Raw genomic sequence first — 11,607 nt, 5'->3', positions numbered from 1 at the left:
ACCATCCAATGTTGTTCATCGGCAGGATTCCTTTCCTCATGGCCCGGGCTTCGCCGACATTTCAGCTGGAAAATCGTATCGAGCCTGTAATAAGCCAGCATAAGGCCATCTCTTGTAGTCTTATGTCGCCATTTTGCCGCGGCATAAGATTATGGGGGACATTGATCTCTGATGCAAGGAATCTGTGTTTCTTCATGAGGTACCACGGAGTTACACCTCGACAGAATATATTAGATGAAGTTGAGAAAATGAGACAGAATGGGGGGGGGGGGGGGGGGCGGGGGGAAATGTATCCCAGTGCGGTACATCATGTGTGTAGAAATGGAGCGCGATTGCACTCTGTCTTTCCCACTTGGAAAAGTTGTAAACTAAGTAAATTTGCGTTGATGCACGCCAAAGAGTGGCCCACTTTACCACTCACGTTGGTGGCTCGAAAGAAATTAAAAGCAGCCAGCACTGACTGAAGTCGCCAATTTGCCTCACTGTAAGGCCCCGATGCGACGCCAAAGGAAATGAAAGAAACGAACTTCGAGCTCCGCTTGGCACAGAGGAGCCGGCGGAACCGCGGCAGCGCGCCGACACTCCAATAGCACTTTCTTGCAGGACCCCATAAGTCCACCGTTATCAGGCTAGCAGACTTTCGGGCGCAGACACCGGTGAAGACAAAGTGAGACAGGACCATTGGCGCCAATATAAATGTGGCGTGAGATCGGTGCAATTGACTTGATGTCAGCAAATCGCCTCCGCATCGCCTCTGAGGCGAAGTCATTCGGCCACGCGGTAGCCTTTTCGAAGACTCCGCAGCTCGTAAAATATAAAATGCCGCTCTGCCCTCAGGCCCAGCATCCAGTCCACACATTCTATTTGATTATATCCATTTTATCCTATTAAATTTTCGGATTGGTCAAGTCCGAAACCAGATCACCGGCTAGGAACAAAGCCAAGAAACTTTTTACAGATGCATCTCAGACCGCAGCGGAACGCAGCATTTACAGTGACGCCGGTCGCTACCGACGTCAGACAGTCTGACAGGCCGGCCTGCGACGGTCAGGCAGTCTGACAGGCCAGCCTGCCACGGCCGGTCAGTGTGACAGACCAGTCTGCGACGGTCAAACAGCGTGACAGGCCAGCCTGCGACTGTCGGACAACCTGACGGGCCAGCCTGCGACGGTTGGACAGTGTGACAGGCCAGCCTGCCACGGCCGGTCAGTGTGACAGACCAGCCTGCGACGGTCAAACAGCATTACAGGCCAGCCTGCGACTGTCGGATAGTCTGACAGGTCAGTCTGCGACGGTCAGACAGTCTGATGCCAGCCTACGACGGTCGGACAGTCTGGCGCCAGTCTGCGACGATCAGGCAGTCTGACAGCCCAACCTGCGATGGTCACTGGGCAAGCCTGCGACGGTCAGACAGTCTGACAGCCCAACCTGCGATGGACGCTGGGCCAGCCTGCGACGGTCAGACAGTGTGGCAGCCCAGCCTGCGAAGGCCGCTGGACCAGCCAAGACGACGGCGCCTTTCGGGAATCGTCGGCGACGACGCGCTCGCGGGCAGCGGCACTCCGTCGATCATTTGTCGATTCCGATGCGGGCCTCCGCGGAACTGTCCCATCGGCCACCGTTGTTACCGTCCCTGGGGCGATCGACCGGAAGATGCTCGTTTCCGGTCAGTTCCGGAAGCGGACAGTTGGCGGACGGACGTTATTCGTGCGTGTATGTGGCAGAAGCTGGCCGCGTTGGGTGGGGCGGTGTTCCATCAGCATGCGAGGTGGCGGCCCGCGCCCAGGCAGTTTGTCTACGTAAAGTTTGCTCTCGAGGTGAGCAAGCAAAGCGATACGGTACTTCCGCGAATCGTTTTTCCATAAATGTACGCTTTTCCCAGCAATGATTCTGCAAAGCCTTAACCTCGCACACTTCAGCTTCGGTTAAGCTAAATCCATCACAGCAGCCGCCATCGTGCTCGTCTGCTGAAAGAGACCGGAGGCAAATTTTAAAATTGTGTTGAAGACATACCAATAATATTCTGGCGTCGACGCTGCGATACTCCCTCCACAAAAAAGGTATCGTCCACGATTATTTCACGTGCGCCGTGAATGATCTCCCAAGTTGCTTCCTGTCAAAGTGTCCATTGAATGGTTATGGTACCACCCTGGCACGGGCACACTTAAGTGCACAAATATGCCTAGATGTTTATTTGATCATAGCCATGTACTAATAATCATCATATAATATGAACATGCGCCCGGGTGGCCGGTTAAATGTCTTCGCTCGGGTGGAGAGGTCAATTTAAACGCTCTTAGATCTCAAATACTAAGAGAGCTGGATACATCAAATTCACAGGATGTGTTAGCCTGTGTGTACGCTAAGTTGTATTGCAAGTTCAAGTTCCTGGTTTGTGAATTTCGAGGTGAATAAGGTAAAACAAGGTCAAACACAAAATTGGTGTCCAAAATGCCCTAAGCCTCGTCATGCAACTGCCGCGAACCTAGGTACCTGTTCTAAGCAAAAGACAACTGGTGTTCGTTAAAGTTCAGCGACCTTGTTTTACCTTTACAAGATCATGGTGACCAATATCATAAAAGACCGCTTTGATTTTTGCGATTGAATAAGCGTCAAGAATTACGCTTGGTGGCATGTTCCTAAAAGCAAAATGTTGCTTCGGTTATTTTAGGTCGGTGATCTATTGTGATCTTAAGTCCATGGAAGATGCATGATGCAGTCCCTGTTACTAACAAATTCAAAGTGAGCACCGAATATGCCCCATACAGCACGGTCTCGAGTAAAAAAACAGGTTCGTTTTGCCTCGGTTTGACCGTCATACCTGACCTTAGGTCAATAGAATTTGTTAATTTGGGTGTTGTGTTGCTTAAGAAACTATCTCAGAGATGTACGGCTTCGTCTAACATTCCTTTGTCGCATGAAATTGAACGATTCCTTAGAAAATGACTTCACTGACAGCCTTGGCCCAATTTTGGGCTAGCATAGGTCAGCAACCTTGCCAGGTACATCTAATTTCTTAACCAAAAAAGCTGTTAGTTCATTGTCTAAAGCTATGCCGGACTTGGCCAAGCTGCGTAGATTCGTTCGGAAATCACTTTTAAAAACCTTTAGGGGTCAAATTGCCTTCCTCACCCGTGCTCATGTTAATTAGCATGTCATCATAATCATTATATAAACAACAATCAAATAACGGTAAACATGACATCAGCATAACCATCATGTAATCGTAAGCAACATCTTAACCAGACTTCTCCTTATTTTACAAGGTTAGAAGCGTGTTTTTTTTGGGGGGGGGGGTGTAATAACCGAGTGGTTAGTGCACTGGACTCTCACGTGAGGAGCAGGGTTCGAATCCCGGTTGTGCCATGGTCCCTGGGCGCTAATATGGCCAATGCAGTCGCTGGCGCTCCCCAAAACGCGTGACATGTGTCGCGTTTTTTTTTAAAGAAGAGCGTAAAGTTTTTGGCTTTGTCACGTTTGCTCACTTCATCATATACCTCCAAAGATGCCTGCTACCTGACCCGATAACAGCTCTTGAGGTTGGGTTCGGAAGCCGTTAATCGAGTTCAGCCTAACTTGTTATATGCTGACGATATTCAATTGATTGTTATTGGACGTCTGAAATCCATTTTTCTTATCTTATTTGCATTCATGCATAAATATCCTACAAATATTTTCCAAATATTTGTAGGTTATCACCGTAATACTTCTTGCATTTTATTTCATTTAGTAGTATTTATTATCATACCATTACGATTACTGCATGCATTAATTACGTTGAAATATGAGAGAAAACGTCCCATAAAATATGAGAATAACAGAGATAACGTCAGTCCGTGGCCAGACGATCAGATCCGTCACCTCGCTGACCCCAGTTTGTGGGCGGATCTGACATTCAACACCACGTCCACCCAGTTACAGCGGTGGAGCTGGAGCACGTCTGCACGTGCGCTCGGTTCTCGCCAAGACATCTTGCATCTCGCGGAGAGAGATGCTTTCTGCAGGCGAACGAGCTCGGATCGATCGCATTAGGATTCTGCAAATCCCATTCTGTTGCCTGGTAGCGTGCTACTTTTAATGCTCGTTGGACGCCGGTCCTGCTGTCTCACAGCGACACCGGTCTGGCATATTAATAAGCGGTTTCCACGGCGACATGCATTGAGACGTGGGGCACTAATTAACATCGGCTTGACAACCTGCAACGCTGCAAAATCAGCCACGATCTTTCAGGGATCAATCATGCGATCCGAAGCAGATTCCAGACCCCGCAACAGCTCACAGGAGACACTACAGCTCGGTCGCAATACGTGATGCCCGTGGGAAGGACGCACCCTGCGCGGTTCGGGATGGAGGAAAGCTAAGCTGCTTACCGCTCATAACTCTTTGATTCATCTTTTGGCTCGGTTTTGGCAGAAGCGTTAAGACGCTTAGGAGAGACGCTCAGATGTAAGTGTTCCGCTTATGCGCCAATCCACTCATCATGTTACGTACTGCTTTATGTCCATAATCGAAAATATACATCAAACATCAATCAAATCTACCTCACCACGCATATGCCTTTGAGTGATCTATGGAATATGTTTTTGGTGGAAACATAGAGCACTTGCGTTATCGATGGAGCCGGTTCTGTAATGGCTTCGGGCTGTGGCAGTAAGTGAAACAGACAGAGACGAAATACTAGTTTACTGGAAGCAGTCTCAGTCACTTGCCTAGAATCCCTTTGCATCTGTGTGACTTCAGAACGGAATGTTTTTTTGCCACCCATTCACTCTCCACGCACAATATTCCTAAAATGTTTCTGTTTTTTTTGTGTGAGATGCAATGTGGGAGCCAATGTGCAATGCTCGAGGACTCCGTTGGCAGCCTCAGACACTTAAACCCGGAGGGGGAGGGGTTGAAACCTCTTGGGTTTAAATCAAGGCTATCCAGTTTCGAGAACCACTTCAGGAGCGTGCCAGGTAGGTCCAAAGAATTTTTAACGCCAACAGGCAATCAATTAGACACATTATGGAACCCACACAATTGAGGCTAGTCGAGTCAAGAGTCATGACGTCATCAGTGAAGGCTTGCGCAGTGATAGTTGCCTTCACCGCCCCCCCCCCCCCCCCTTCGCTTCCTTGCTTTGGGAAAGCCTACATTACATTCATCGTTTGATGACGCTGTTCGTCAGTCGAGGTCACTCTTACTATTTGCGGTCAAGCCAGTTCATCATCAGGGGTCATGTGAGATCGACTTTGAGCTCCGAACCAAAATCGTACAAAGCCCATTGCTGACAAGTCTATGCGATTAAATAACAAATCAAAGATAAATAAATCAAAACAACTCACATATTTTCAAACCAGTGACTAATGTTCGCCGTAAGGGTAAACATTCAGGTGATCACGGAAGATTAGATGACCTGATCACAACTTGCCCAAACATGCCATTTGTCCGTGACCTTGTTAACTCTTGACCTTTGTTAACATCATGGCATGTTCCAAATTACAGGAGCATGCTCTTTTGTGTGCTGGTTACACGACCCCGCTGCAAGCTGGTTTCACGGTCCACTGATCAAGATTGACAATTTAAGGTGCCATGAAATAGCTCGAAAATGTTCTGAGTTTTTGAGGAACCTTGTGTGACAGCCATTATACAGATAGCAACGTCACTTCAACGGTTTCTGGGCTTAATTGAACTTGATCGAATTGTCAATCGGTTATCGAGGGGCTATCGATTGCGGTTTGATATTTACGATCCACCAATAAACCCTCAGTTACCAGGGGGTAGTCTTATCCCCTTCCCTAGCTTCTCACTAGTTTCTCGGTGGAGGACGGCTGGGGGGTGGGGAGGGGCAAAACATCTCAGTCGGCGCCTGGTCAAACAATGCTGTTTGTTTACTGAAACACTGGCATGTTTATCATAGGTTCGCACCTGTGAAATATTCCATTTTTTCCCACGTCCACAATGTTAATTACAGTCGCTCTTTATTCCGACTATTTTGCAACCGAAGACTGGATGCAATTTCCGCCTGTCAGAGCAGCGATGAAGCCAGTTCATGCCGCCGCTCAACAACGAACAAGAACCTTCCCACGAGTGGCACTGCGCGCACGCGCAGACACCGTTCCAGCCTGCTCGCCGATGGTTTACTGCTCTGCAGCCAGCTGCCGGTGCGCCAACTCTTCTATGGACCCGCCCACGCTGGAAGAACGGCATCACATGGACTTCTCGCGCTAGAAGAACAGCATCACACGGACCACTCGCGCTGGAAGCACGGCATCACATGGACTTCTCGCGCTGGAAGAACGGCATCACCCGGACCACTCGCGCTGGAAGAACGGCATCACACGGACTACTCGCGCTGGAAGAACGGCATCACACGGACCACTCGCGCTGGAAGCACGGCATCACATGGACTTCTCGCGCTGGAAGAACGGCATCACATGGACCACTCGCGCTGGAAGCACGGCATCACATGGACTTCTCGCGCTGGAAGAACGGCATCACATGGACTTCTCGCGCTGGAAGAACGGCATCACATGGACCACTCGCGCTGGAAGCACGGCATCACATGGACCACTCGCGCTGGAAGAACGGCATCACATGGACCACTCGCGCTGGAAGAACGGCATCACACGCGCACGACCTCGCTGACAGCCCGCAGCCTTACGCAGGTCCCGCCCATTCTGGGACAGGGTGTGCCGTCCCCTCAGCGCTCAATAGCAGACCCGGCGAAACTGGCCCCAGGGCGGAGTTGCTAGGTCACGGTATATGCGTGGATGGCCGGTGCGCTCCGGGCGTTTGTGACGCTTGCGTGCGCCGTAAAAGGGGGCAGCTGTGGTTTGTCTAAGGCAATCGACGCAAAGCTCGTTTTCAGAGTGGTCAGCTGCACCTGTCTCCGAAGGCTTAAGTGTGCAATGTGTTAAAACGCGTCGTATTTTGGAATATCGTAGATGATCACGATTATAAAACGCTCTGGCAAAGCGCTTACAGCCACACTCGAGACAAATAAGAACCTAGAGCCGCCTCCCCCTCTCGACGAATAAGAACCTATAGACCCTCCTGCTCTCGACGAATAAGAACCTACAGCCCCTCCCCCTCTCGACGAATGAAAACCTGCCGCTGCCTCCCGCTCTCGACGAATGAAAACCTGCCGCCGCCTCCCGCTCTCAACGAATAAGAACATACAGCCACCTCCCGCTCTCGTCGAATAAGAACCTGCCGCCGCCTCCCGCCCTCAACGAATTAGAGGAAACATTGGCCTTCCGCTAATCCTGCATCATCGGGAATAGTTTACACAAAACTGCGGTACGGGTGACTAATTGGAACTGAAATACTTGGGTGGTCGATCCACCTAACAAGTTCGAATAGTCAAGGTGCATGCAACAAGTTTGGCTCGCCCTCTTTGCGAAATTCATTCGCACAGGCCACTGGGAATAATATTTTGAAAAGAATGCTAGGCAAACTGCACACAACAGGGAACCGTAGATGAATTCTTTGTAACCTGAGCCCAGGGCATCGGAAATGGTGCTGACGTGATCGTTGTGTCAAGTGTCTATTGGAAATCGATCACCTACCGCCGTTTTTTATTTCACTTTTTTACAAAACTTCAACGAGGTGACTATCAACACCGGCCCCGACTGAACTGCATCGCAACAGAAACGCTGGGTGGCGTATTTTTTGACAGCCAATAACGTTCACGTATCAAAGTCACGTTTTTCAGAGAGCTTGAGATCGGGTTCTATCCTATCCTTTTTGATGAAGTCAGTTGCAAAAGAAGCACCTTTGTGAAAATTGCGTCAGTCTATTGACTTTTGTTGTCCAGAGGATGCACAACCCAACGTGCGTGCTGAGCAACGGTTCTTCCGCGCGGCATGACGTGTATTTACGACTTCTGAGACACGCAGCTCTGTCGCGGGCTAGTGCTGACGTCATCGCGTCTGCCAGCCGCGTCCACCCCTCACATCCGGGAGGGAAGAGCGCGGTCGATGGTTTTTGTGGAAGCAGACCGAGAGGTGTCGGGTGTCGACCTAAGGGGTGTCCACTCTGCACTGGACCGGAGGCTACCACCACTTCCGAATGCGCTGTACAGAACGGAAGCTGTACGCCTACGATGACCGGACAGTGTCCTAGGGGCCTGTCACGCCTGCTCCATGCACTTCATGCACTTTATGTGCTGCACGCCTTCTTCACGAGGGCAGTGGCGGCTTGCTCAGCCGAGTGAAGTCGCTGGCGCCGCGGAGCGTCCCGAGACGGTCCCTGTTCCACCACTTGGTGTACCTACGCATCCAAATGTGGTTGGCTTCCCGCCAGCTGGTCACCAATAGTCGGCATTCAACATACAGTTCAGGCGGCTGTATAAGAGGAGAAGATACGCTACCGTTATTCTCATTGCATTGGCCATCACAGCCTTTGCGTTAACTAACTTAAGAAAGTCGGTTGGAACCTAGCGTTCGTTCTCCGCCACACAGGCAACATTCTGCCGGAAATTACTGAGCATTTCCCATGCAGCTTTGCAAGATACTTTTTTGGATTATCAGTCGCGAGAAATATGGCAAAGGATACACCACGTATGGAATTCGCCGACATGCTATGTTTTGTCGTCCAAAACGCGGTTATGAGAGCTGTCGTTACAATGTTCCCAACGGGCCTTGACTGTAAGCCACCAACGATGTTTATTGACTGCTTGGATCCATTTCTAATACATGAGTCCGAACATTTAGAGGCTTGAAGGCATTTCACACCAGGCATTGCTGAGATCCCATGATGCGTTGCCTTAGGAACGCTTGTTATGAGGACTGCAGAATAACCGTTGTCTTCTTCCGCTCCGGGAGCGGTGTGACGTCACACCAGTCACGTTGAGAGTGAATTGACCCCACCGGGCGTCTTTGGTCCTAGCGTGTCACGCCAATGCCCCTAACACTCACATGCGTCGCTAAAAAGCATCCGCAAATATTGCCATTTAATAACATATGCAAGCATGGCCTTTGTTACCAGGTTTAAATTGCGGGCAGCAGGGTATGGGGGGTACGCGGCTTACCCAGTTTTCGCAAAAGCTCAACATTAGCATGATAGCGCTGAACGATGAAAAAATGATATCAACGTAGTTCGGCCCGTTCAAACCTTGGAACATTCTGACAATCCTGACACAGTTTCAGTGCAATTCCCACAACAGAAGCGGTAACAATCGCCCACAATCCAACACACATGCTGCGACTGTATAATTGCCCTCCGTTCGCAGGGTGATGGGCTTCGTCAACAAGGTCATCTCGCGCCTGGACTCGGAGGACAAGTACGGCTGCCTGATGACGGAGCTCGGATGCCGCCATCTCAGCTACGGTGCGAAGCCAGAGTACATTGACGTGAGTACATTGATGTGGGCCACCTCATCTGCGGCGCGAAGCCGCCGACGGGAGTACACGGATGCGGGCCACATGGCCACGGCGCGAAGTCAGAGTAATTTGACGTGAGCATGTTGACGTGAGCCAGATCAGCCGAAACACGAAGCCGGAGCACACTGACGTCATCGCAGTGATTCATTCATTCATTCAGTGGCCACCTGAGCTATGGAGTCAAACCGCAGCTCACTCATTCAGGCCTCTGACGTCATATACGCACGTGAAGTACTGACGTGAGCTACCTCCGCAACAGCGTGAGCGGGAGCACAGTGATGTGGGCGCACTGACGCGTGCCGCCTCAGGTGCCGGCGTGGTCACAACCGTACAGTCTGACACATGACACTGCATTGAAGTGTGTCACTCCGCGTGTGGTCAGGTTAGGTCAAGGTCAAGCAGAACGCCAATTCAGAAGACGTTCTGGGCGTATGATGGAGGTGATGCCGATGCCTTGCAGGCATGCTTCCATCTTATTGATGCGTAAAGAGGAAGGAGATCATGTGCATAATGATGCCTCTAGACGTGATACGAATGCATATGGACTTATCATTATATACATATAGATAGAGAGTGAGAGAGAGAGAGAGAGAGAGAGAGAGAGAGAGAGAGAGAGAGAGAGAGAGAGAGAGAGAGAGAGAGAGAGAGAGAGAGAGAGAGAGAGATATATATATATATATATATATATATATATATATATATATATATATATATATATATATATATGTGTGTGTGTGTGTGTGTGTGTGTGTGTGTGCGTATGTGTTTTTCCTCACCCTCTCTCTCTCTCTCTCTCTCTCTCTCCCTCTCTTTCTCTCCCCTCTCTCTCTCTCTCACTCTCTCTTCCTCCCTCTCTCTGTCTCTCTCTCTGTCTCTGTCTCTCTCTCTCCCTCCCTTCCTTTCTCTCTGTCTCTGTCTGTCTGTCTCTCTCCCTCTCTCTCTCCCTCTCTCTCTCTCTCTCCCTCTCTCTCTCTCTCTCTTTCTCTCTCTCTCTCTCTCTCTCTCTCTCTCTCTCTCTCTCTCTCTCTCTCTCTCTCTCTCTCTCTCTCTCTCTCTCTCTCTCTCTGCGGTTTTTATTCTAGACCCACTCCAGACGTTCGTGGCAGCGCGTTGGTGTAATCCCGTATAGTGCTATAGCTGTTCGGAGCTTTAAGTGCCAACGAAGCTCTTAAGCCCGTTCCAAAAATTCCTCCGCCCCGGTCAAAGTCAGTAACGCGATTTCCGCCACTTGCTCGAATTGGCTGCCGGTTGAAGCTCCGGTAATGGGACCTGGACATGGTCTAGGGTAATTTTAGCCACTCAGAACGGCACCACCGATGCCGCACGAAATGGTCCAGCTGGAGAGGTAGGTCGAAAGTTTCACACTTTGTGCCCTGGATGGATTGATTTATGGAGGGTTAAGTCTGAGTGTCATTATTCCACTTAAAAAAGAAATAGAGGGCCCCAGAACTCCGAAGCATCTGGATTCGAGAGGCAGTGGAGTCCAGAGTACCACGTGAGCGTTGAAGTTGTTGCTTGGGATCATAGACATTTTTGGTCATTTCTTTTCAGTCGACGTCTATGGGACCAATGCAAAATTTCCACAAAGGTGTGGGCTCATCCGCTCCTGGTCCTCGTAGTTGACGCACTCCTGCCGAGCAAAGTTTTTCGTCCAATTCGTCCAATTCCAGCACGTGCACTCTTTTGGATTTGGTCCCCAAACACCGGACGCTGCCGAAGAAATCCCCAAGTCAACAGACTCAGCCGATTGTGGTCGTAACTTGGCCGACAGAAAGCAATCACGGCGGGTCCCGTTTGAAGCAGGGGCCATTGTGCGACTTAACATCGCCAGCGGGAGATTGGAGTGCTACGGTCGCGGCCCAAAGCTTGGAGGACGACCAGGGTAAGGCGAGGTTTTAGTTGAAGAGGTCATGCGGCGCCGCGAGCTGGCCTCCTAATGGTCCCCTTGTCCCTACGTATTTTGCAAAACTGTATCCCTGTGGCCCAACATTTACCGATCGCATGGTTTTACAAGTACCTGAAACAATATCATTTCTGCTTTCGTGACGTCATCGTACAATCGGCTGAAAGCGTTGGCGACCTTCACTATCCTCGCATAATCATTGCCTGTGCAGAACTCGCACTTGCTAACATGATCCAATCAACTGGTGTGAAACACATGCAATATTGGTGCCAGTAGATGCAGACGACATTTTTGAACGTCCCTATCACTTTCGTTTGGCCCTGCATACAATAAAAT

At 50.1% G+C, this 11,607-nt stretch overlaps 1 protein-coding gene across 1 annotated transcript in view; it reads left to right on the top strand.

Annotated features, from left to right (window-relative positions):
* LOC119104769 (neuroglobin) overlaps nt 1-11,607 on the top strand; it is a gene marked incomplete in the record, with an annotated part of 118,452 nt that overhangs the window by 91,804 nt on the left and 15,041 nt on the right. Inside the window, 1 exon segment of the mRNA XM_037228489.1 lies at nt 9,218-9,338. Within this exon segment, the coding sequence (XP_037084384.1) occupies nt 9,218-9,338 (121 nt within the window).

This window comes from Pollicipes pollicipes, unplaced genomic scaffold (assembly GCF_011947565.3).
Source record: "Pollicipes pollicipes isolate AB1234 unplaced genomic scaffold, Ppol_2.1 Scaffold_6052;HRSCAF=7182_pilon_pilon_pilon, whole genome shotgun sequence".
Classification (NCBI taxonomy): Eukaryota; Metazoa; Arthropoda; class Thecostraca; order Pollicipedomorpha; family Pollicipedidae; genus Pollicipes; species Pollicipes pollicipes.
The sequence above is the reverse complement of the archived record's forward strand: the minus strand, read 5'-3'. Positions and strand labels throughout refer to the sequence as shown.